General features: G+C 47.9%; 1 protein-coding gene across 1 annotated transcript in view; it reads right to left on the bottom strand.

Annotated features, from left to right (window-relative positions):
- Window positions 1-11,946, bottom strand: part of KCNK5 (potassium two pore domain channel subfamily K member 5) — a 40,480-nt gene extending 28,534 nt beyond the window's left edge. Inside the window, exon 1 of the mRNA XM_005696286.3 lies at window positions 11,406-11,946. Within this exon, the coding sequence (XP_005696343.2) occupies window positions 11,406-11,591 (186 nt within the window). The 5' untranslated portion in view covers window positions 11,592-11,946. The remainder of the gene's footprint in view (window positions 1-11,405) is intronic.

Raw genomic sequence — 26,509 nt, 5'->3', positions numbered from 1 at the left:
GATAAACAGATCCAGAGAGGCAGAGCTGTTGGTCTTGTAAAGTCCCTCAAAGGGGAAAAGATCGGAGTGCACCTTCCACGTGTGTCCTTGGGTGGTCTCTGTGCCCAGCGAGATGGGAACCATCACTTTCTGATGAAGCCAGAGGATCGGGGTCCAGCTTTCGAAGGCTGTGTGACTTGAAAGCCTATGCCTGACCACCAGGCAATGAGGCCCCACCTCAAGCAGCTTTATTTTGATAAAGCCACCTCCTTCTGCTCGCTGGGGCCAGAGTCTGTCCTGGCTCGGTTTACCCAGGTAACCACCTTGACCTTGCAGGAGGCTTGTTGTTGTTCAATGGCTAAGTCGTATCCAACTCTTTGCAACCCCATGCACTTGAAGCACGCCAGGCTTCCCTGACCTTCACTATCTGCCAGAGTTTGCTCAAACTCATGGCCATTGAGTTTGTAGGAGGTTGGGTCCCTTGCGACTAGACTTCCAACCCAAAGGCCCACACAGCTCTCTGCCTCCCAACCAGAGCCAGGTACATTGCTTGGGCACCCAGGGGTCCCACAAACAGATTCCAAGCAAGTCGCTTACCGGGCTAGAACCTGGGCAGGGAGGCTCCTGTTCCAGGGTGTGGGCCCTGCCCACATGGGGCTCCTGCGGTCTATGCTGGGTATGTGTGTGTTAGTCACTCATCTATGTCCAACTCATTGTGACTTCATGGGGATCGAACCCGGGTCTCCTGCATTGCAGGCAGATTCCTTACTGTCTGAGCCACCAGGGAAATGTGTAATCTAGCAGAGAAGTGTGCAGTCCAGCTAGGCCTAATATACAAGGCCTACAATGGCACCCCACTCCAGTACTCTTGCCTGGAAAATTCCATGGACGAAGGAGCCTGGTAGGCTGCAGTCCATGGGGTCGCGAAGAGTCGGACACGACTGAATGATTTCCCTTTCACTTTTCACTTTCATGCATTGGAGAAGGAAATGGCAACCCACTCCAGTGTTCTTGCCTGGAGAATCCCAGGGACGGGGGAATCTGGTGGGCTTCCGTCTATGGGGTCACACAGAGTCGGACACAACTGACGCGACTTAGCAGCAGCAAGCCTTCTTCGATGAATGGATGGACTTACTCCAAGAAAATGGGACTTCCCTATCGCTCAGATAGTAAAGAATCTGCCTGCAAATTCAGGAGACCCAGGTTCGATCCCTGGATCAGTAAGATCCACTGGAGAAGGAAAACAGCCACTCACTCCAGTATTCTTCTATGGAGAATCCCATGGACAGAGCAGCCCAGCAGGCTATACAGTCCATGGGGTCGCAAAGAGTTGGACACGACTAAGTGACTAACACACACAGAGTCCAGGGAAGTAGAGTCCAGAGAGGTGAAATCTGACCAGGGTCACACAGCACAGACCAGCACTGCAGCAGAATCAGAACTCAAGTTAGAACCAGCTATTCCCGTCACAGCGGTTCAGACAAGGGCTTCCCAGCCCCAGCTCTGGCCCCAAGCACTGGGCACACGTGCAAAGGAAGGGGCTCCACTGAGTCCTCGGCAGCTGCTGTGGCCCCCCAGTCCCCAGGCGACCCACAGGACCAGCCACTAGGCTACAGGAAGAGCCAGGCTGACCCCGCCCCCAGGTCCCCCCCCCACCCCGACACTTCTCACAGAGCTTGCGGGCAAGCCTCTGCCGAGCAGGAGGGGCCAGCCAGGCAGCCTGATTACAGAGTGCCATGGGAGGTGACAACAGCCAGAAGGACACAACCCTGCCGAAATATTTCAGCAGGAAACCCAAATATTTAGAGAGAAGGGGAAAAACAGAATGCACACTTCAAAGCCAGTCAACGGGACCTGGCTATCAAGGACCCATGGAGAGGGGAGGTGGGTGGTGTCTGACCCCAAGGAGGACACAACTTAGACCCCACATCCGGTGTGACCAATCCTCCAGGGATGTCACCCGTGAGGTCATCTGGACCCAGGATCCTCCCAGGACTCATCCCCTTTCTCCAGAGGAGGAGGCAGGGCTCTGCTGGAAGGCAAGAGGCGATACACCTTCCTTTTCTCCTGGGAGGTGGATGAGTCTGCAGGAAATGAAAAATGGTGGGTGACTCCACCAGGAGTTCTGGTGGGCTTTATCATCCGTGTCTCCATCTCCAGGTTGGGAGCTCAATACACGGCGGGGCCTGAAGTAGGCATTGGGAACAGCCCCAGAGATGGAGGTGCCAGAGTCAAACCGAGTACAGCCCTGTGGGGCTCCTAGGCTTGGACGCCTTTCTGTCCCCCATTTCTTGTAGGCAAGACTCCAGCCTCCGTGACCTTCCCCGAGTTCCAAAGGGCGGCTAATCAGGGAAGGAGTAGCCAAGAAACCACCTGAGGCAAGATTAAAGGGACCAGAGAAACTTATCAATATTAGGAGTTGACCACCCGAAACTCTGCACACTCTAATCCCAAAGAGACCCCACTTTGGACTCACTATTCTAAACCCTCATCAAGCTCTTTGATGAGAGACACCCATTTTTTCAAGAAACACCTATTTTTTTCAAGGCAGAAGCCCACTGTGTTTCCCTTTGCCTGGCAAAACACAATAAAGCTATCCGTTTCTACTTCAGCCAATACTGTCTCTGGGATTTGATTCAGGACTGGTGTACAGAGAGGCCGAGCTTTGGGTAACAAGAGCAGCAGCTAACAGAGGAAATCACCAGTTGCTTGGGCCGGTCAAGTGTGTTTACATGGATTCTGCAGGAATGAGGGCAATGCTATACTGTAGTCCCATTTCACAGATTAGGAGACTGACTTGCTCAAAGTCATGTGGCTAAGTATTCAGCCAATTACACAGAGAACTTCCCGATGCACCCTAGGGTTCTGCAGCCACCACACATACCCTGTACTTTCCCACCTCTGGGCCTTTGCTCCTTGTTTTTGTATGTTTCATAGTGTGGGCTCTGGGTTCAAATCCACATTCTCCCACCTCCTAGCTGTACAGCCTTGGGCAAAAGAGTGAAGCTGGAGGAGCCACTCTGTTGCTCTTGCCCTAAGGTGGGGTTGCTAATCCTCCAGCAGAGGGTTGCCCCAGGACTATGAGATGATGCACACAAACCTTTCCCACTGCCAGTGGGAAGCAAGTGCTCAGCAACTGCTAGGTGGAATCATCCGCAGCCCAGGCCCCAATCCCTGCCGACTCCCATCACTTCCACCTCCTGATTCTACCTCCCTTCAGATCCAAGGCTGTGAAATCAGCAAGGCAAGGTGACTCTCAGCCTCTAGCTAACCATGCCGCCCTGGGCAAATCCCCTGACCTCAGCAGAGCAATAACACCTAACCCACAGGACAGGTTCAATGAGATCAGGTAAGAACCAGGCTGGCACCTGGCAGGTATTTGGCAGAAAGTTCACGGGGGCTGCAGCCCACTCCACTCATCGCTTCTGCCCACCTCAATGCTCCCCCCTCCACTTTAAGTTCAAGAGCAGAAATTCACCTCTCAACAGTACACGCCTGGGACCTCCAGCTGCACCTATGAACACCACTCAGGTAGCAACCTCTTTACCTGTCTTTCTCTAGAGTAGGGGCTCCCTGAGGGCAGGTGCAACGTTTTGCTCAGAGCCAGACCCCTCCCCACCACAGGCCACAGGGCTCTACAGGCAGGCCTCAGGAAACAGGAACTGCCTCCTCCAAGGCCCCCTGACCCTCGTCCATCTCTCCAGCCTCACCATCTGCAACCCATCACTTGGCACCAGGACTATATTTCCCCTCATTTCAGCACTATAGCCCTGTTTCTCTCCCCAGCTAGACAGAGCTCCAGAGGGCTAAGCCCCATCTAGTTTCTGAGGCTTCGAAGTGAGGTTTCTGTCACACCAAAGTGACAGCTGGCAGGCAGGGGTCCCCCTGTGATCCCCCAACTCTGCTCAGGTTTCTGAAGTTTGGGGTGTCAGATGAATTGCTCACAAAAAGGCGAGACACCTCAGGCAGCTATACAGAGCTGGAGCACCCCACCCCCTACGATTACTGAAAAAGGCAACTAAGGCGTCATGAATGGAGGGGACCCAGACCTGGACCAACAAGGAAGGGAGAGAGAGGTACCCTAACTGCAAGCTGGGTGTAAGGGAGTGTGGGTGGGCTCTTTTATGGGGCTGTGAGCTCTGTGGGCTTTGGTGGAAAAAACCACACTCCCTCACATCAGAAGAGAGGGAGGAGACATCTTTATCAGAACACCGAGGGGGTAAAAGGCTCAGCCCGCAGAAACGTTAGTTTAGAACAGAATGCTCCACTTCTTTTAAGTTACAAACAGCTGTTGAAGGAAGAGGAATCTTTCTGAAATGCTGTTGACTCCCTTACTGGAAAATTGCAAAAATTTGGTGAGTTCAAATTCTTTGGCTCAACCCAGACAGCCTGGTCATCTGACCCTCACCCCTCTGTCCTGTGGCTGCAGCCCAGAACCATCAGGCAGTTTCACACCTCCCCGAGGAGGGCTGCAATGAAAACGGACCCTCCATCCTGCCCTCTCTCTAGCTTTTTCACAAGGGTGCCGGAGGGACTTCCCTGGCCATCCAGTGGTTAAAACTTCAACTTCCAATGCAGGGAGAGCGAGTTCAATCCCTAGTTGGGGAGCTAAGACTCTGCAGGACTCCTAGCCGGAAAAAAAAAATAAAAAGCATAAAACAGAATCAATATTGGAACAAAGTCAATAAAGACGAATGGTCCACATCCCCCCTCCCCCCAAAAATCTTCAAATAAATAAACAAATACAAAGGTGGTTCACCCAGAAGTGGAATTGCTGGATCACGTGGCCTTCCCTGGTGGCTCAGACAGTAAAGAATTTGCCTGCAATGCAGGAAACCCAGGTTCGATCCCTGGGTCTGGAAATCCCCTGGAAGAAGTTATGGCAACCCACTCCAGTATTTTTGCCTGGGGGAGCCTGGCAAGCTTCGGTCCACTGAGTTGCAAAGAAATAGATACTGCTGAGCCAGGAAAACACACACACCTGGCAGTCTATTTTTAATTTTTTGAGGAATCTCTACACTGTCTCCCATAGTGGCTGTACCATTTTAAACCAAAATACAAACACTATACAATTCCACTTGTAAGCTATCTAGAGTAGCCAAATTCACAGAAACAGAAAGTAAAATGGTAGTCACACAGCCCTGGGGAGAGGCGGGAGGTGGGGGGAAGGAGAGCTGTTTAACAGGTCTAGAGTTTCAGTTTTGCCGATGAAAACATTTTGGAGATCTGTTTCACAGTAACGTGAATACACGTAACACTACTCAACAGCACTCAGAAGAAAGGTACAAAGGGTATACTTTGGTATGTGCTTTTCACTATAATTAAAAGAAAAGAAAGTCAGTTGCCCTTTCTTCTGCTCTACGAAGATCTGACTCCGTGCCCTCTACACTGGGGTATGGAAGGGGCATCACGTAGAAGTGGCATTTAGGAGCTCAGTGGCAGCGGCAGCTAACACTTAATGAGCCTTGCCGCGTGTCAAGCCCTGTTTCCAATAAGCAACCTGTGAAGGTGATATAATGCCATGCGTGCAGGGGCCGCCAACAGACACACAGCTTGGGTGGTGACTCTTTCAGCAACAGTAAGGGGCCCACACCGATGAGCCAAGTGGCACGTGGACAAAGACGCCTGCCGAGAGCAGCAGGCCCTCTTATCCGTGTCAACGCATCCTTGGGGAGAAGGAGGAGGTCAGGGCTCCCCCATTTATTCCAGGGGTCCGGAGGGACTCTCAGCAAAAATCTCCAAGGGGATTCACCTCTATCTTCTCCACTCCTTCCAAGGAACATCTGGAGGTGTTCACATGCTATTTCATGCTCTCCTATGATCACCTGCCTCACTGGGCCTCTCTCTATCATCCCAGTGATAGAGGCCACTCCGTTCTCGTGGTTCTACTCGGCTCTAGCATCTCAATTTGTACAAAGACTCTCCTCGAGGTTCCGTCTCAGGAGCCTGGCTTCCCTGTTCCCCAAAGCCTTGTACTTCCCTGCCCCTGCTTCCCCCGCCCCCTCACCACACACATGGAGTTCAAAGGCTGAGGCCAATCTAACTGCAAACAACCCAGTTCAAGATGAAAGCTCTTGGCCTGAGGTCAGAGCCAGCCAAGCACAGCCTCCAAAACCGGAGGACTGTGTTTCTTTTAAACGCCAGACTATAAATAGGGCAAAACCCCAGGAAAACACTTAGAAGCCGCAGTCATCACCTCCCTTGTGTCCCCCCTCCTACAGGACTCCCCCCACCCTCACGAGAACCTTTCAACACTTGCTAATCTCTGCCTTCAATAAGCCTCTATTACTATGCCATCTGTAGTCATCCTAAGGGCTCTAGTAAAACTCAAAACGATTCAATAAAAATTCACCTTAACTGTAAAAATTCTAACCAGAGTAGTTAACGAAAGCAGATTTATCAATCTGAGAATTTGTTGTTGTTGTTGTTTTGGCTGCCCTTGATGTTGAGCTCAACAAAAATAAGAAAACGAGAGCCTTTAGGAAGGAACCTCTTCTGTTTGCTCTCAAAAAAACCCAACCTCTTCACTTCCCACTTCTGCACTCCTAGACGGTGAGAGTTGTTTCGACTGAATGACCCAGAGGCTTCTGTGATCCTGGGTAATCAAAAGATCGATTGTGCTCCCTCTACTTACAAAGGCAGTTAAGTGGACCAGTGCGCTTTACAATTTCCAACAAGGCTTGAAACAAAAGAGGCTTTCATGTTAACCCTAGGTTCCCCCCCGCCCCCCACCACCAAATTCAAGTCATGTGCCCAGTCTGAGCATTTGGTCAGATGTAATTTTACATGATTCGTAGTTAAATTTTTTTAAACTTTTAGGAGGAGGATTGGTGTCAGAATCTCAATGTTGGAATCAGCCTTACTCTATGGACCAGAATATGTGTGGGGGAGTGTGAAGGGCCCAGAAGATAAAAGGAGAGCGATTGGGCAGACAGAAAACCTCGGAAGAGGATAAGGCAGGTAAGGAGGTCGGTGGGATCCAAGAGGCTTCCAGGAACAGGTCAGCTCTGTGAGCAGTCCAAGAAAACCTGGTTAGGGATGGGGCCCCAGCAGAAGGCAGGGCCTGGGGTGACCCATGCACCCCCAGGAAACAAAGGATCCCCAAGAGCCACATTGTGAAGCCCATGGTCTCCCTCCTGGCTGTCTGCTAGGATCCTCTTCCCGCTCTTCTCCTGCTTTGCTGTTGGTGTTCAGTTATCCAGTCGTGTCTGACTCTTTGCGACCCCACGGACTGCAGCATGCCAGGCCTCCCTGTCCCTCACCATCTCCTGAAGTTTGCCCAAGTTTATGTCCATCGCATCGGTGATACCGACGCCCTCTTCTCTGACACCCTCATAAATTCCCTATTCCCACTCTTGGGAATTCCCAGGTGGCCCAGGGGTTAGGATTCTGTGCTTCCACTGCAGGGGGAACGGGTTCGATCCCTGGTTGGGGAACTAAGATCCTGCATGCCGTGGGGTGTGTTCAGTCACTCAGTTGGGTCCCAATCTTTGGGACCCCACAGGCTGCAGCCCACCAGGCTTCCCTGTCCATGGGATTTTCCAGGCAAGAATACCAGAGTGGGTTGCCATTTCCTACTCCAGGCTGTGGGGTAAGGCGCTGTCAGAAAACAAACAATAAAAAAACACATATAATGATCAAGATCCCACTCTGGCTGGAGGGCATCTCCTCCTGAGTGGCCCGCCCCCGCTAAAGTCAGGCTGGACCTGGGGGCCCTGGCTCACTGTCTTGTCAAGGTGGATTTTTCCATCCTTCTCCCCAGCAGGCCAGTCTGAGCCTGGCTGTGTCTAATTCATCCTTGCATTCCCAGTGCTTTGCCCACTGCCGCACACGCAGCAGGCACTCAATAAACACTTGTTGGCTAATTCCCATATACTCTGCAATATACTTCAATTTCACTTCAGTTTGAAACCTGACCCTGTACTGTAAGAACCTGGGCAAATTACATCATCTTTTCAAGTCTTCATCTTGATTGAAAAGGGAAGACTAGATTAAGATCAGAGTGTAAGTAAAGTGCTTATTCAGAGTCCTGGCACACAGTCAGCCCTGGAAAACCTTCCTGTTTAGGATCGCTGCAGAGATGAAGGTTGAGAAAGGTTCATTCCTGCCCGGCATCCCAACCCTCTGGTTTTTCTGTGCTTCTCAAGCAGAAGTGGGGTGGGGTGGACGGCTGCTGTAAGGGAGGAGGTGCCGACTCAGCCAGGCACAACACAGGAGACGCCTGCGTGCCCATGCCTGTTCAAGGGGAAATAGAAAATAGAATTTCCCAGCCGACCAGAGTCCAGCAGAACCAATTTATTAAGCTCACCGACATACCAACAGCTTCACATGCCTAAGGGGGAGGGCAAGGGTGTATGGACAAGGAGCAGGCTCTGGTGGCAGATGTCCAGGTCTTAGCCAAGTCTGTGTGTGCCCTCCTGGCCATTCCCTTGAGCTTCAGCTTCCTTATCTGAACACTTAAGGGTGCTATAAAGAGTACCTGACTAAGGCAGGTAAAGGACCTAGCAGGTTGCCCTGGTCACTGTGTCCTCAGTTGTGCAGCGATGCAAGGCTCCGTGTTTTCAGTTACACCTGTACACACCCAATGCCTGATGCTTCCATCTATTCGACCCTCGTCAGACTCAAACCTTATTCAAAGCTCAGTTTGCAGGTGAGGAAAGAAAGGCCAAGTCAAATGGTTTGATGGGTAAATGGCGAAGCCAGATGGCAAAACCAGCTTAGGGCCTCTCTCGTAAAATGCTGATTGCCGCCCACAACGCCCAACATGCCAGGTGCTCAGCCAATGCCAATTCCTCTTGTGGGAGCCTCTGCAATTTAGGAAGAGGCTGGGGGAACGGGTCACCCAGCAGCTGGAGGAGCAGGCTTGCGAGCAAGGGTTCAAGATGGTTCCGAAGGCTGGAAGGAGGGCGACCACATGGCCTGGGGCCAGTGTGGCACAGAGCGTTTGAAAGTCAGCCTCCTCCACCTCAGTTCAACCACAGCATGCAGAGGGAGGAAGCAACTGACAACTCAGGGACTATTTCCAAAGATCTAAAGAAGGGTGCCTTAACTCCCTTTCTCTCTTTGAAAGAATACACAAAATTCCCACTCTAAGAAAAACCTCAAACCAGGTTGTACCACCCCCTCCCTTCCAACAGCCCTTGGGGCAGGGGGTTGGCCCCCACCCCAGGAATTCCTAACCAGGGACTCTGTTAGGATTACAAAGGTGATTATTCTGAACTTGATAAAAACACAGAACTCAGGTGGAAAATGCCAGAGCAGCTAGCCGAGTAAGAAGATTTTTGAATTTTCATTTTTCCTTAAACCAATTTCCTGAGACCTGAAGCAGTGCCCCAAGTCCCAGATCAGAGAGCAATGCCAGGCAGGTTTCTGTGGACGGAAAGCAATGCTGGGATAACGCTTCCACTGGTCCATTCTCATTTCTGGGGTTTTTCCTATGAAGGGAGGGGACTCGACATATTCGATATGGCTTGAGAGGCTGGCCTGTCTATAAGTATGTCCCAATCAAACTAGCCTGAGGCCCAAATCTTTCTCCTGAAGTTACCTGCTGGATTTGGGAGAGGGGGATGGGGGATGCTAATTGCTGGCGGATTTAAAAGGACCTCAAACATGTCAGACTTCTTGCTTGCTCCAACACCTTAAGAAAGCTGTCTAACCTCCAAAGCTATAACCACCAGCTGCACCCGGGTGCCTCACCCGGACCACCACCCCCCCTTTCCCTACTCCTCGTGTTTTGAAGTTTATTTTCCCACATTCAGCCTTGAATTCTTTCCTTCCTTCCCCTGCAGTGGCGGAGGAGCCGCAGAGAGGGAAACACTTCGAGGGCAGCTCGATTCTTTATCGTCCCCGCCTGCCTTCCTCCCCCTCTAAACAAAGCCCTGGAGCAAAGTAAACAACAACTCTTCTCCAGAGGAATTGTTTCCTCAAGGGAAATTATAAAGTGACCCCCCCCCCTCCCCAACACGCACACACAGGGCAGACACCCATCCCAAGGAAGACGCAGCCACCCAGATCTGCTTTAGGGGCGAGATCACCCAGCTCCCTCCTGAAGCCCATCCTCCCACCAAACTCATCTCCCAACAGCCCCCAGCCCCGGAAACTGCTCCTAGACAGGAGACTCTCCACTAAAATCCAACACCCAACCTTCTAACCTAAACCTTTCACTGGCTCCTAAGAGGACAAATCTATTTGACCAGCTGCCAGCAGGCACCTATAAGCTCACCAGGGGTATATAGGTGTCCATCGATTTGGGGACAAAAAGGGGAATCCACAGGCGAGACACTGTCATGCTTTCGAATGCTTTCAACCTTCCAACAGAGAAGAGCAGGAAAGACACATGAAGACGGTTCGTTCCCATTTTACAAACAGGGACACTGCCCCGGGGAAAAATGAGAGGCAACTATACGGCCATAGAGGATTGGAGAGGCAACGTACATCGTTCCTCATCAAAGTTCCTTTCTGACCTCTTTTGCCCCAAGAGAAATGTCACACCTGGGACAGTATCTGCACTCCACCTCACCACCTAGAGCCTTCACCAGCTCTTACCCAGGTCTGGTGGGTCCACTGGAGGGAGGCCATTACGGTAGGCCAAGCAGGCTGAAGCTAAGAACCTTCGAGAAACTGGGGTACAGGCCTTCGGTCCCCAAACAAGCTCCGCAGTTTATCCCAGTGAGATTAATGTCAACTATAGTACACACGAAATCTACCCCAACACGGAGGAGAAACTCTCCCTCCACCTCCCATTCTGCACAACCTGTCCTCCCTTCCCCCACCCTCGAAAAGGGCCGCCCCGGGTGCTGTCCTTTTGTTCCACTGGTTACTTTCACAAAGTTGAACTCCAAGCCCTTCGGGGATGTCTCCACGAGATAAGCCTTCCCGGAAGCCTGCGCGAGTCTCCAGCTTTCCAGCCACCAGCCCGCATCCCGGAGGGGTCAGGCCCGACAGAGCCCCGACCGCCCCCTAATCCCGAGCCCTGCGAGGGACGAGGGAGCCTCGCGCCATTCCCCCGGGCTGGTGAAGAAAAGCCGAAAAAGAGCCGGCGGGGTGCCGGTCTGGCCCGGAGCTGGGAGGTGGAGACGCCAGGGGGTGCCCCGAACTCTGCGAGCGTCTCCAAGGGAAGATAAACGCCCTTATCCGCCCCACAGCCTCCTCCAACCAGGGAGGTACCCGCGCACCCACACCGAGCCACCTCGGGCCCTAGTTCACCCGCGGGTCAAGCCTAAGTTCTCTCTCGGCACAAACTAGGTTCCAAAGAGTCTCCGCGCGCGTGCATTGATTCCTGTGTCCATGGGTGAACGACGGATTCCAGTGGTCAGACTCACGGTGAGATATCCTCACCGATCATCCCCCATGACCACCCACAGAGAGTGAGGGTCATCCAAAGTTGCGAGGGGCTCCCCTTCAGCACTCCTAAACCTCCAGCTCACCTGCAGGATCTTGTCCAGACCATCCTTGCCCAGGCACGGGAACTCCTTGAGCAGATGCACTTTCTGGGTATAGTAGCTTGTCTTGGCCTCTTTCCAATAGGGCTCCTCTAGCACCTCGAAGATCGCCGCCCCGATGGCCAGGTAGAAGATAATGGCCGAGGTAAGCAGAGGGCCCCGGTCAACCATGGCTCCCGAGAGGCCGCCTCCTGGAGAAAGCCTCCCCTAGCCCCAGCGACTCCCAGTCCCACCCGCTCTCCAGCCCCTGGAAACAGCTGTTTGAATTTGGAGCTCCGCATGCGCAGTGCTCCGTTCAACCCGGCGCAGCTCCACCAACAAAGTTGCGGCTCCAAGTTGGTCCACTGAGCGCGGGGGAGCTGTGCGGACCCTTCTCACGCGCGCCAGGGGTGGGCGGACACAAAAGGGGCCGGGGGAGGGCCCCCGATCGCGGGAAGGAAAGGAGCTGAGGGAACCCGGGGCAGAGCTCCCGGAGCCACGTGCGCCACTCCTCCGCGCGCCACAGCAGTGAGCACCGCGCCCGCCTCGGGGAGCCTCTTTTACAAGGGCCTGTAGCTCTCGGCCCGGGAGGAGGGGCCGCCGAGGGCCCGCCCCCGTGCAGGGCCCGCCCCCGGGGCGGGCGGCGGGCCCCAGAGTCACCGCTAGGTGCGCGCTGGAACCAGCTCCCGAGCCCGTGCGCTCTTTTCCCCCAGCTCCAGGCCACAGCCAGGGTCCGATGCGCGCCCCGTATGCCCACAGAGGTTGTGGTCTCATGGCCTCACGTTTCTTACTAGTGCTAGTGTATGAACTAAAATGAGTGTGTGCCAAATGACTGGGGTCAGGAAGTTATTACTATTGCTGTTTTCCTTATAAGCCAATTTTCATTTGCTCATGTTTCTGCCAACAACACCTGATTCCGTCTCTGTCTCACACACCTTCCTGTAAGACAGGGGAAAGGCCATTAGAAAGGGACTGGGGAGGCTGTAGAGAGTCAGAGGATATCAGGAACTAAACCAGTCAATAAGGCGTGCATGACTCCTCCCTCTCATTTCAGTCTCACCTGCCCTGGTGAGAGCGCCCCTCCAACCCACCCCCAGCCCTCCATATCAAGGAAAGAGCAACCCTGTGCATACCCCTCCCCACAAACACTCTATGACTCTACAGGAAACACTTGACCTGTTTCATACTCCCAAACATATTTAAAATGCAACACCCCCTCCCACATACACACAGACACATAAACACACACACTCCTTATTCTCCTTGTTGGTCTTATTTTCTTCCTGGTACTAAATTCCTTCTAATATAAAACACTAAAATGATGACAGCTGTGGAGTCTGGACTGTTTGCTGACATAACCCCAGTGTGTGTTATATAGCAAACATTCAAACATTTGTGAAATGGAGTGAATGAATTTATGAATTTGTCAAAAGCACACACCCAAAGCCAGAGCACTTTGGCAAGAAAAAGAAATAAAAGGCATCCAGACCTAGATCAAGGTCCTTTGGCCCAACTTGGTCCTGTGTGGCTGGTCAGCAAGAGTAAGACCTGTAGGTATGGCTCTGGTCACTCCCGGCCTTGCTTCAGGACAGAATGTTCCAGAACTGTGCTGCTGTTATAAGGCCTCCAACCCAAGATGGGGATCCTGCTGAGGAGCTTCAGGGTACGATCCTCAGTTATCTGGGGGTGCTGCCTGACTCACACGGCCTGGTGACCACAAATGTCTAGTCTGCCCACAAGGGCAGTGCACAGCTAGAGAAAGTCATGGCCTTGGGAATGTCCTCTGATGAAGAAGAATCTGAAGGCTTATAAGATAGTTTTGTGTGGAATGTTGGTGTGCTGAAAAATAGATGTGTGTGTCCTATGCATGCCTGCACTTCTACCCCTTTGGTGTGGATCAACAGGGCTGAGAGAGCAGGCACGTACAGAAGTATGAGCAAAGGCCGTTTGGAATCTGAAAAACTCCCGGGAAACTAAAGATGACAGAAAGTCTAGTGGAGAGGACAGAATTGGGGACGGGGGGCAGTGGTGGTGGCAGCAGGGGTCCTATCTCCAGTGACAACAGCCCAGCAGGCACCCCTTGGGGTCCTCATCCTAAAATCCTCCAGCTGGGTAGTTGGAGAAGCTGCAAGATCTTGCATGGAAGGATGTTCCCACGTTGGCAAAATTAGAGAACAAATGGGTCTTGAATTAAAAAAAAAAAAGGCATCCAAGTTGGAAAAAAAAAAAGTGAAATTGTCAATGTTTTCAGATGACGTGTTGTTATACATAGAAAGCCCCAAAGATTCTACCAAAAAACAAAACAAAACAAAAACTGCTAGAACTAATCAATTAATTTAGTAAGGTTGCAGGATAAAAAATATGTTGTGTTTCCATACACTAATAATGAGCTATCACTAAGAGAAATGAAAACAGTTCTGTTTATAATGGCATGAAAAATAATAAAATATCTATGAATAAATTTAACTAAGAGGGTGAAGGACCTGTACACTGAAAACTGTAGGACACTGGTGAAAGAAATTTAAAAAGACACAAATAAATGGAATGGAGAGATATCCTGTGCTCATGGATTGGAAGAATTACTATTGTTAAAATGTCCATAGTCACCAAAGCAATCTCCAGATTCGATTCAATCCCCATTGAAATTGCAATGACATTTTTCACAGAAATAGAACAATCCTAAAATTTGTATGTAATCACAAAAGATCCAGAATAGTTGATGCAATCTTAAGAAAGAAGAAAATAGCTGGAGGCAACACACTTCCTGATTTCAACCTATATTCCAAAGCAACAGTAATCAAAACAGTAAGATATTGGCATTAAAAACAACTCATGGATCAATGGAACAGAAAGGGCAACCCAGAAATAAACCCACAATATAGTCAATTAGTTTACAACAAAGGAGTCAAGAATACACAATGGGGAAAGGATAGTCTCTTCAAATAAATGGTATTGGGAAAACTGGACAGTCACGTGCAAAAAAAGAAACTAGACTACTATCTTATACCACCCATAAAGATTAGCTCAAAATGGATTAAAGAATTGAATGTAAGACCTGAAACCATAGAACTCCAAGAAAAAAACATAAGTGGTAAATTCCTTGACATCAGGCTATAATTTTTTGGATCTGACTCCAAAAGCCAAAACAGCAAAAGCAAAAATAAACAAGTGGGACTACATTGAATTAAAATCTCTACCCAGCAAAGAAGATTATCAACAGTGAAAAGGTAACATTTTGAATAGGAGGAAATATTTGCAAATCATGTACCTGATAAGGAATTGATATCCCAAATATATAAAGAATCCATATAACTCAATATTATCAAAAATAAACAATTCAATTAAAAAATAGACAGAAGATCTGAATAGACATTATTCTAAAGAAGACATACAAACGGCCAACTGGTACATGAAAAGATGCTCAGCATCATGAATCATTAGAGAAATACAAATCAAAACCACAGTGAGACATCACCTCACACCTGTCAGAATGGCTATCATCAAAAAGACAACAAATAACAAGTGTTTGCCAGGATGTGGAGAAAAGGGTTCCCATTACCTGCCAGCACTGTTGGTAGGAATGTAAATTGATGTAGCCACCATGGAAGAGAGTACGAATGTTCCTCAAAAAGTTAAAAATAGAACCACTATATGATCCAGCAATTCCACTTCTGAGTATTTATCTGAAGAAAATGAAAACACTAACTTGAAAAGCTACATGCACCCCTATGTTCACTGCCGTATTATTTACAATAACCAAGACATGGAGACAACCTAAGTGTCCACTGATGGATGAATGGACAAAGAAACTGTGATGCATATCAAATTGGGAAAGGAGTACGTTAAGGTTGTATATTGTCGCCTTGCTTATTCAACTTATATGCAGAGTACATCAGGTGAAATGTCGGGCTGGATGAAGCACAAGTTGGAAACAAGATTGCTGGGAGAAATATCAATAACCTCAGATGTGCAGATGACACCACCCTTATGGCAGAAAGCAAAGAGAAACTTAAGAGCCTCTTGATAAAAGTGAAAGAGGAGAGTGAAGAGGCTGGCTTAAAACTCAACATTCAAAAAACGAAGATCATGGCATCTGGTCCCATCACTTCATGGCAAATAGATGATGAAACAATGGAAACAGTGAGCGACTTTATTTTTTCGGGTTCCAAAATCACTGCAGACGGTGACCAGAGCCATGAAATTAAAAGACACTTGCTCCTTGGAAGAAAAGCTATGACCAACCTAGACAACATATTAAAAAGCAGAGACATTACTCTGCCAACAAAGGTCTGTCTAGTCAAAGCTATGGTTTTTCTAGTAGTCATGTATGGATGTGAGAGTTGGACAATACAGAAAGCTGAGCGCTAAAGAATTGATGCTTTTGAACTGTGGTGTTGGAAAAGACTCTTGAGAGTCCCTTGGACTGCAGGATCAAACCAGTCATTTCTAAAGGAAATCAGTCCTGAATATTCTTTGGAAGGACTGATGCTGAAGCTGAAACTTCAATACTTTGGCCACCTGATGTGAAGAACTGACTCCTTGGAAAAGACCCTGATGTTGGGAGATTGAAGGCAGGAGGAGAAAGGGACAACAGAGGGTGAGATGGTTGGATGGCATCACCGACTCAATGGACATAAGTTTGAACAAGCTATGGGAGTTGGTAAGCCTGCTGTGCTGCAGTCCATAGGGTTGCAAAGAGTCGGACACAGCTGAGCGACTGAACTGAACTGACTGGAATACTAATAAAGAATACATAAATGAGAAAGAAATGCATAGAAAAGAAACCTTGCTATTTGCAACAATATGGATGAACTTTAAGGGCATCATGTTAAGTGAAATGAGTCAGACATGGAAGACAGATGCCGCATGATCTTACTTATATGGAGAATAAAAAACATGTAATAAATTCATAAATACATAGAACAGATTTGTAGGTTAGAGGTTGGGTATAGGGCATTAGAATGTATAAACGTACAACTATAAAATAAGATATGGGGGTGTAATGTACAGACAGCATGGTGACTATAATTAAATAATACTGTATTGCATATTTGAAAGTTGCTAACAGAGTAAATCTGAAAAGTCTTCATCACAAGGAAAAAATTCTCTGTAACTGTGTATGACACATGTTAACTAGACTTACTGTGGTGATCATTTTGCAACATATACAAATATCAAATCATTATATTGTGTTAGGTTAAGGCAATGGCAGCCCACCCCAATACTCTTGCCTGGAAAATCCCATGGCCAGAGGAGCCTGGTAGGCTGTGGTCCTTGGGGTTGCTAAGAGTCGGACATGACTGAGTGACTTCACTTTCACTTTTCACTTTCATGCTTTGGAGAAGGAAATGGCAACCCACTCCAGTGTTCTTGCCTAGAATCCCAGGGGCAGGGGATCCTGATGGGCTGCCGTCTATGGGGTCGCACAGAGTTGGACACGACTGAAGCGCCTTAGCAGCAGCAGTGAAAAAGTAATTGCAGTTTCAGACTGTGAATTTTAAATCATTATAACTAGGTTCAAACACATCTTTATTAATCAAAATAGGAAACATTACAATCAACACACTTTTGCCAGTGAGAAATAAGATTGTTTATTCCTGTAGCATAAAAATCCATGCTTTGGGATTCAATAAACTCTTGGGAAGCATTTTCTGCCTCCTGTTGGTTGTGGAAGCATTTCCCTTGCAAAAAGCTGTTGAGATGTTTGCAGAAGTTGGTCGGCAAGAGGTCAGGTGAATATGGTGGATGAGGCAAAACTTTGTAGCCCAATTTGTTCAACTTTTGAATCACTGGTTGTGTTACGTGCGGTCAGGCATTGTCATGGGGAAGGACTGGGCCCTTTCTGTTGACCAATGTGGCTGCAGGCATTGCAGTTTTCCATGCATCTCATCGGTTTGCTGAGCATACTTCTCAGATGTAATGGTTTTGCCAGGATTCAGAAAGCTGCAGTGGATAAGATGGGCAGTAGAACACCAAACAGTGACCACGATCTTTTTTTTTTTTGGTGCAAGTTTGGCTGTGAGAAGTGCTTTGGAGCTTCATTTTAGTCCAGCCACTGAGCTGATCATTGCTGGCTGTTGTATAAAATCTACTTTTCATTGCATGTCATGATCAGATTGAGAAATGATTTGTTGTTGTTGTGTACAGTAAGAGAAGATGACACTTCAAAACAATGATCTTTTTGATATTCAGTCAGCTCATGAGGCACCCACTTATCAAACTTGTTCACCTTTCCAACTTGCTTCAAATGCCACACAACCATAGCATGGTCAACATTGAATTCTTAGGCAACTTCTCAGGCAGAGTCAGCTTTGATGATGCTTTCAGTTGGTAGCTGTCACCTTCTAGTGGCTGGCCACTACATTCCGCATCTTCAAGGCTCTCATCTCCTTTGCAGAACTTGAACCACCACCACACTGTACATTCATTAGCAGTTTCTGCACCAAATGTGTTGTTGATGTTGATAGTTATTTCTACTAATTTACAACCCATTTTGAACTCAAATTAAAAAAGCAATCGAATGTGCTTTTTGTCTAACGTCATTTCTATAGTCTAAAATAAATATAAAGTAAACAGCAAGTAACATCATTAGCAAAAATCACAAACTGAGAAATGTGTGTTAAAATGACGTATATGTAAACTTACTTAGTCACTCAGTTGTGTCTGACTCTTTGCAACCCCATGGACTGCAGCCCGCCAGGCTCCTCTGTCCACGGGGATTCTCCAGGCAAGAGTACTGGAGTGAGTTGCCATGCCCTCCTCCAGGAAAATGATGTATAAACACATTTATTTAAGAATGTGTTCCAGTAGCAAATGGCAAATTTCAACAATGCAAAAAATGCAATTACTTTTGCAATAACCAATGGCTGGATGGCATCACGGACTCGATGGACGGTGAGTCTGAGTGAACTCCGGGAGATGGTGATGAACAGGGAGTCCTGGCATGCTGCGATTCATGGGGTCGCAAAGAGTCGGACACGACTGAGTGACTGAACTGAAATGAACTGAACTGAACTGAACTGAATATAATACATCTGATATTAATGTTATATTTCAATTATACCCGAATTTTTTTAGTGAACCAAATTTATTTTTTAAAAGAACAAACAAAACAGAACAACAAGAACAACAACAAAAAACCGCTTACCCAGGTTTTTTCTCATTCAGCTTGCTAATATTTACCAAGTGGTGGCTTAGTGGTTAAGAATCCACATGCCAATTCAGGAGATGTGGGAGATGCTGGTTTGATCCCTGGGTCAGGAAGATCCCCTGGAGGAGGAAACAGCAACCCATTCCAGTATTCTTCCTGGAAAATTCCCTGGAAAGAGGAGCCTGGCGGGCTGCAGTCCATGGGGTTGCAAAAAGTTAGACACGACTGAGCACAGCCTAATAATAAATAACATAAGCCTCAGGCTGCACTGTATTCCTTCCAGGCATCTTCATCAGGCCCTGTCATTACACACACTTTGCAGTGAGGAAACTGAAGCCTGTGTGGGTTAGCTTGTTCAAAGTCAGAAGTTAGGGAGGGGGCACACTCCCTCCAGCACTCTGTAAGAGAGCTGGCCCTGACCCAAGCCCCTCTATGGGGGCAGGCATTGCAGTCGGCTGCACACTGACCCCTGGCCTTTTTTTCTTTCACCTCGGGGGAGAGGGGGCCTTTGCTCAAAGGGTCAAAAGTTAGGGTAGTTCTTCCTTGGGGGCTGGATATCTTCAAGTCAGGCTGGAGCCCAGGGACTAGGGATGCAGGTTTGAAGGAATGCCCTGGGTTTGTGCATGTTTCCATTTCTCCTTTGTGGAACCATGTGTGTGTCCCTGCAGGTTGAGACAGGAAACTGGGAAAGCCCGGGTTCTGCACTCTTGAAGCCTTTGGGAGCCAAGTCCCCTCAACAAAGGCCTTGGGGTGGCCCCCTCTGGAGACCACCTACTCTCCATCCAGAGCCCCTTACCCACTCCAGACAGACGCCTCTTTCTTAACTCCTGCCCCGCTCTCACCCTGCACAATGACGCTCCAGTGCTCAGCCTGGAGGGAGAGCCAGACCCCTCTCTCTGGATAATGTCGGGGACTGCAGTGTGAACCGTTTACCCAGCGTGGGGTCGGGGCAGTTGGAGAGGCCACAGACTCTCTCTTTGTTTGGAAAGTTCTCTCCCATTCCTCTCCCACCTCTGGTCTGTGTTCTTTTCCTAAGAAAATAAAGGGCCTCTTCCTATTTCAGTCTCCCTGTCTCACAAAAACACTGCAGAAGAGTTTGGGGTGAATTGGCTTTTATTCGAAGATTTTTTTTCTCTTTGTCATTTCTACTTTCCACGGTATTTCTCCATTCCCCGATCCCTTCCTCTTTCTCGCCCCCTCCATGTCACGTTCATTTTCTCCTCACCCTCTCCTCCTGCAGGCCCCCTTCCTTACCTTCCTGCATTTTCCCAACCCCCTTAACCCAGCTCTCCGCTCTCCCTGCTCCAGCCTCTCCCTCTTTCCTTTGGCTCCATCCTACGTTGAATGTTCTCCTCCCCTCCTCCGCCCTTTCCCTGGCCCCATCCACACATTTGGATCAGCAATTTCTGATGGAGATCAGGAGCTGTGCCCATTCTCTGCACAACAGACAGTGGGGGCTTTGGGAAATAGAAACTGTACTGAAACCTGTGAATGTCTGGACAGCTGGAGCCTCAGGGACAGAAAAGGAAAATGTAGGTATATGGGGGGAGGAGGTGTATTTTCTTATACCACTAATAAAAATACATTCCAATGGCTTTATTATTATGCTTACGGGTGGTAATTGCTTTGGAGTGCTATTCTTTGCAAGGCAATCAGCTTTGAGAATGATTGAATTTCACTTTGGTACTAGACTAGACCTTCACTCGAGTCAGCTGGGTCCCAGCAGAAACTGGTAGAGCAGATCAGTTGTTTTCTCCAAGGTCGTGCTCCCAAACCCTGGCCGCAAAATGATCCCGACTCACCTTTGTCATTTCTTCCTCGGTTCAGTTAGATGAAGGGTTTATCCTCGTAGTGAATGAATGGTTTGATGATCCTTTAATAATGTTAAGATATTTACTGTTTTATTTCTGCTTAGGATTATCTCTGTTTGTATTTTGTTTAGGAATTTCAGTGGAAATAATCCTCCTCTGAAATTCATGACTGATCTAAAGAGACATATAAAAAACCATTGAAAGAATAAAAAGTTGTTCAACATCACCTGAGAACCTGTATCCTTAAACAAACAAACAGACAAAAACCTGTAGCTCTCAACTCAAAAGGTTTTATTTTTATTTTTGTCTTGTCATATTGCTTGGAAGAGAGACAGTTACAAATGCTTATAAAATAGCTTGCACTGTGAAAGACTATCAGTTAATTTATAAACTTGCTTTGTTTCTAATGGATCATTTAGAAACCTGGGGAAAGTATCTGTTAAATTTTCATGTCTACAAAGCCTCTGTTTATTCAGTTAGAAAGGTTTCTGAGTAGTAAATTCAAGGTACGTGATAAGACTACCTTTATGTTTTATACCAGGAAACACAAAATACAATCACAGCACAAAATGAAATCTTGAGCAATGTAGTTGTAGCACACACACAAAAAAAAAAGTAGTGAAAATGGTATACACAGATAATAGAATATTATTTGGCCTTAAAAGAGAAGGAAAACCTGTCATATGCTACAACATGGATGAATCTTGAGGACATAATGGTAACTGAAATAATCCAGTTACATAAAAGACAGGTACTGCAGGCTTCCACTTATATGAGGTATCCAAATTGGTCAAACTCTTGGGAACAGAAATTGAAACAGTCATTTCCAGGGCTGAGGAGAGGGAGAAAAGAATTATTCACTGCGTATATAGAGTTTCGGTTTTGTGAGAGAAAGACGTTTAGAGGTCTGGTATCTAATGAGATACATATGGTTAACTCTACTGTGCTGTCCACCTCAAAGGGGTTAAGATGAAAAATTTTATGTTATGTGTAAAGTTTAAGGTTAAAACACAGTTAAAAAAAAAGTAGTGAAAATTAGACTTGTAAATCCAGTGTTAGCTATTTGAAGGGACAAGAATTAGCTGGGCATTGAGAAAACAGATATGGCTAAGTAATCATGATAAAATCACATAAGTGCTGCCTCATCAGGGTTTCCATCACTCTTAACACCAAAGCTACTTGTCCTTTGCTCTGAGAGCCAGTTAAGCTATGGAGAAACGTGTCCTCATAAATTAAGGGTTGAGCTTGAGCATGGATTTTGAATTATTTATATTTGAAGATTTCTGATAGGTCTCCATTGCCCTTTTAATATATCTTCCTTTATGTATGTATGTATGTTTGTATGTATTGCTACGATATTTGGCTTGTGGGGTCTTAGTTCCCCAACCAAGGATTAAACCCAGAGCCTTGGTAGTGAAAGCGCAGAGTCCTAAACACTGGACCACCAGGGAATTCCCAGTGTCTTTTCCTTTAAAAGAGAACATGATAATATTAGAATTTCATTGCTGTGTGGCAACATATGAAATTTCTACTGCCCCCAAAACAACTCCGTAACAAGAGAGGCCCTCACTGCAACCAGTTTAGACATCACCTGAAGCTATTCCTTAGATGGGCTCATTTGTAACACAACAGGGCGTGAGTTATGGGACCTACCTCCAAACTTTTCTCTCCAACTATCATTGACCCTTGAAATTCTACCATTTGAGGGTCATCCCTTTGTGTTAAACATTGTCCTTCCCTCTAAGATCTCTTTTGAAACTCAGGGAAGGAGAAAGGCTTTAAGACTCTGTGCATCTTAACCTTTTTTTGTCTGTTTGCTTTGAGTATTTATGGACATTTTCTCAGAAAAAAAAAATGCACTCATGCAAAAGCTGAAAAAATTTTTATACGTTCTGATGGTTCACAGGAACACCGCACCCTGACCGCCCACCAAAGTTGTTCCTGGCTGGGTGACTCTGTAAGCACCTTGGGCAGGGAGCATCGGGGTGACTGATGGGGCTAGGAGGGACAGTCAAGAGGAAATGTGTATACACATGGCTGATTCACACTGCTGTACAGCAGAAGCTGACACAATATTGTAAAGCAAGTATACTCCAATGAAAAAGTAAATGAATAAAACCGGCAAGTGAAAAAAAGAAGAAGAAAAGGTGAGTGGAGAGGATGGAGGGCCCAGGGAGCTAATTTGTGTTTTCAAATTTGCCTGTAGCAATAACAATTAGGTGCTTTCTAAGTGTTCACTCTGTACTAGAAATGCAATAAACACTCAATGAGATAATGCAGATCAATAAAGCATTTAGTCATTGTTTGCTCATTTGATGGTTGCTGTGACACCATGGGGGATTATTAGCCCATTTTACGCGTGAGGGACACTGAGGTTCGGGGAAGTGAAGTAACTTGCCCCAGGTTCCTTGCTCAGGGTGATCTGAGCCCACAGGTTGTGGCTCTCCTTGTCGACCTGGGCAGCTGCTGTCACCACCTGCTGTCCCATGGCCTCCTCCGCCTTCCCTGCAGCCTCCTGGCTTTTCCTTCTGGGCTGAGAATCCTCACCCTGCTGGCTCAGGTCGCCTATGCTCTGAGGGGCTGACCGAGAATGGCCGGGAAGGCCTGGCGGCCCTGTGGGGACACCTCTGTTGTCTCTGTCTTTCAGTGAGCAACTTCCCCTGTCGCCTTCCTCTTTTGGAGATGGTGGCCTGTCCCCACTGGTCCCTTCCAGCCTGCTCCCTTTGGGTCCTGCTTAACACAGATAGGAGCTTTAGAGATAAGAAGAATGGATGGTCAAGGGAAGAACTGCTCTTTGCCTGTAGGATGATGGCACCGTATCAACCCTACCAGAGTGGTCAGGTGGCTGCTTGCAGTGCTTCGTATTCATACATTCGTGTATTTACTCTTTCACTCCTTTGATTTGTTGTTGTTGTTGTTGTTTTTGAGCAACTACTTCGTGCCAGACTCTGTACCTGGCACGGGGAATATAGCATGGCGCTGCCCTTGTCCCAGAGGGCCTTTGCATGACCAGGAGACAGAGCAACAGTACAGGTCTATCCAGGGCTGGGAGCAGGAAGCACAAAGGAGAGGGTCAATTCTGTCTGGTAGAGTCAAGTAACTTCAAAGAGAGGGTGACTTTGATATTCACTTTGGACGCTAGGTAAGAGTTCACCAGGTGCACTGGGTGGGGACAAAAATCAGTCATGAGCGCAGAAGGCAAAAGCATGAGTTGGACTCCACGAACTTGAACGCGAAAACATTTTACACCTTTATTTGAACTAACCTCTACCTGAACTTTAGCATCCTCTTCAAGGGCAAATTGCAGTAGTGCTAACAGCCCCTGAGACTTGGTCACCCACAGACAGCATGGTTCTTTGGCTATCACAAGAAAAGGGTGGCAGATATTTCTAAATATTGTCACAAACAAAAAGATGTCAGTTATTAGACCCACTGATATGCCTTCTAATACTACATGTTATTTCAAACCCACATATATTACTATACACAAACTTTATTTTTAGGAACTATTTTGATAATGGTGTTTGGATATAATTGGTTGCCTTTGGGACACGGCACATTTTATTTTAGGCATTGAAAAACATTTTACTAGGAAGAAGTCCACAGGCTTCACCAGACAGCCAGAGAAGTGTATAAAACAAAAATAAGTTTAAGTGTGGAGTCCAACTCATGTGCCTGGAAGTGCTTTAAGCAGCAAATGTCCTGATCCCTGTAGTATATTCAAGAGCTCACCCAGGCAGCTGTGTCCTTTAGGAGGGGATGGCCACAGTCCAGAGGGGAGACAGTGGGGAGTGGAAGAACAGTAGAAGCAGGGGCAGTGAGAGGCTGGGATGGCTCAGGAGAGGTTAAGAATCTCTGGGGCTCATCCCCGTTTTCGGAGCCCCTCTACTTTACGCCACTGTAGGCAAGACCCCCAGCACTCTGGAATCTGGCACCCAGGATATGCTGCCTCCCATCCCCCACTGCCTGAGTCCTTGGCTCACACAGGAGCCTCTTCCCTGCCTCCCTCACCGCACCCACCCCCCCGCCCCCCCCCACCCCCGGCTGCTCTAAGCCACCCCAGAAGCCTTCCTTCAAAGCTACTGTCTCATACCTGCGACAGCCCCATCTGGCCCCACCACAGCTGTACCCAAAAGACATAAAGATCTCAGAGACAATTGGCCACTTGTCCCCCAGATGGGAGAGGTGCCTGGGGATTGGTGGAGAAGGGGGCGGGGAGGGGAGGAGGAGGTGGAGGAGGACGATGCCAAGGGGAAGGAGGAATTGGGATTCCTGGAATTTCTGCCTCCTGAGCCAACACCCAAGAGCGAGCTGGGCAATAACCAGAACTTAGGCGCACACAGGACTTTGGTCTTGGGGACCCAAGACATGTGTATTTGGGCAATGGCTCACCAGGCACCGGGGCTGCAGAGGCTCAGAGCCCCACAACTTATTATGGGATTCATAACACATAAGGGGCTATTCATTTAATATCGTAAGGGACTGGAATCTCTGCCCTGGTCACAAAGCACCTCAGTCCTCAAACCAGCCACCCAAACCTTCTCCTATCCTTGTGTCGGTGACCCAAGCTGACCTGGTCTGGAAAAGCCTTTGGTTGGGACCTTACTGAAGGTGAACACGTTGGGTGCACGGTCCAGCCCCTTTACTCTTTACCACCGTACTGTCAGGGGACGGAGGGGGCTAGTCTAAGCCACGCTGTGATAGGAGTCATGGGCACTGAGTGCTTCTCACACGTCAGGCACTGCAATCAGCGCTGAAACACGTCACTCCGTCTAACCTCACAAGGACCCTCTAAGGTAAGCCTGGTAATTATCTGCCTTTTTTTTACCTGCTAGGAAACTGTGGTTCAGGGAGGGGAAATAACTCACCCAGTCTGGTGGGTGGGGAAGCCAGGATAGGGACCCAGGTTGGTCTGGTGGCAGAGACCTCTGAGTACTTAGACAAGGTGGGACCCTCGTGAGTTTTGCGCCTCCGGCATCTGGTCCCATATCCCTGCAAAGTCAGATTTTTACCTCCTGGGGCACAGCAGTGCTGGCCCTGCTACTGATTTCTCAGCAGAACACCTAAGGCACAAGGAAAGCCCAGCTGAGGGTGTCTTCATTTGCCAAGAGGAGGTACCTACACAGGAAAGCTTCCCTACCTAGGGTGAAAATTATTGGTGCTCAGAGGCAGTGGAGAGAAAAAAGTCCAGGGACCACAGCTTCCCCTTCTTTCTGGCAAGCCCTTCCCAGAGGGACAGGGAGACACTGCAGGCCACTTCGGCCTCCAACCTGCTCTCCCCTCCCTGCCTGACGCCAGGGGGCCATTCCTGAAGGACTGGTGTCCTAGGCAGTGAGTGTCAGTGGCCGTCAACCTCCCCAGAAGGGAGACAAAGTGGTGCCCCCATGGGAAGTACCCAACACCACCCTGAAATAGACTTGCCCTAAACTGAACTTGAATCTGATGAAGTCTCTAGCTACAACTACATTCCTAGGGAATACAGGGGACAGAGGAATATATTAAAGTAAACCACAGGGGTTTAATTGATAAAATCCAAGTCAAATGACTTGGTTTCTTTAACAAATAAGTCACAGGGGGAAAAGAAAAGAAAAAAACATGAGAGGCAGGGAGAAAGATTCAGCAGAGATCTATGGATTTCAAGGGACTTTAAAGAGAGCAATTACATGTAGAGACTTCGTTTGGTTCTTGATTCTAAAAGTGAAAGTGACTCTTTGCAGCCCCATGGATGGTAGCCTGCCCCAAGCTCCTCCATCCATGGGATTTTCAAGGCAAGAGTACTGGAGTGGGTTGCCATTTAAAAGAGCTTAACAATTTCTAACATTTAAGAAATAATTAGAGCTATTCTGTATAAAATAAGCTACAAGGATGTATTGTACAACACAGGAAATGTAGCCAAAAGTTTGTAACAACTATAAGTGGAATATAGCCTTTAAAAATTGTGAATCACTATACCATACACCTGTAACTAACATAATATTGTACATCAACTATACTGCAATTAAAAAAAAATTTTTTTAAGAGACAATTGGGAAAGTTAACATCATCAAATGGACATTTGATGATACTAAGGAATTTTGCTTAATTTTTTGCTAGACCACTGACTATCTGATACCTATTTTTTTTTATTGTGACAAAATATAGTAACAAAA

The sequence above is a fragment of the Capra hircus genome, chromosome 23 (genome assembly GCF_001704415.2).
Source record: "Capra hircus breed San Clemente chromosome 23, ASM170441v1, whole genome shotgun sequence".
NCBI lineage: Eukaryota > Metazoa > Chordata > Mammalia > Artiodactyla > Bovidae > Capra > Capra hircus.
This window is presented reverse-complemented; position numbering and strand designations above follow the sequence as displayed.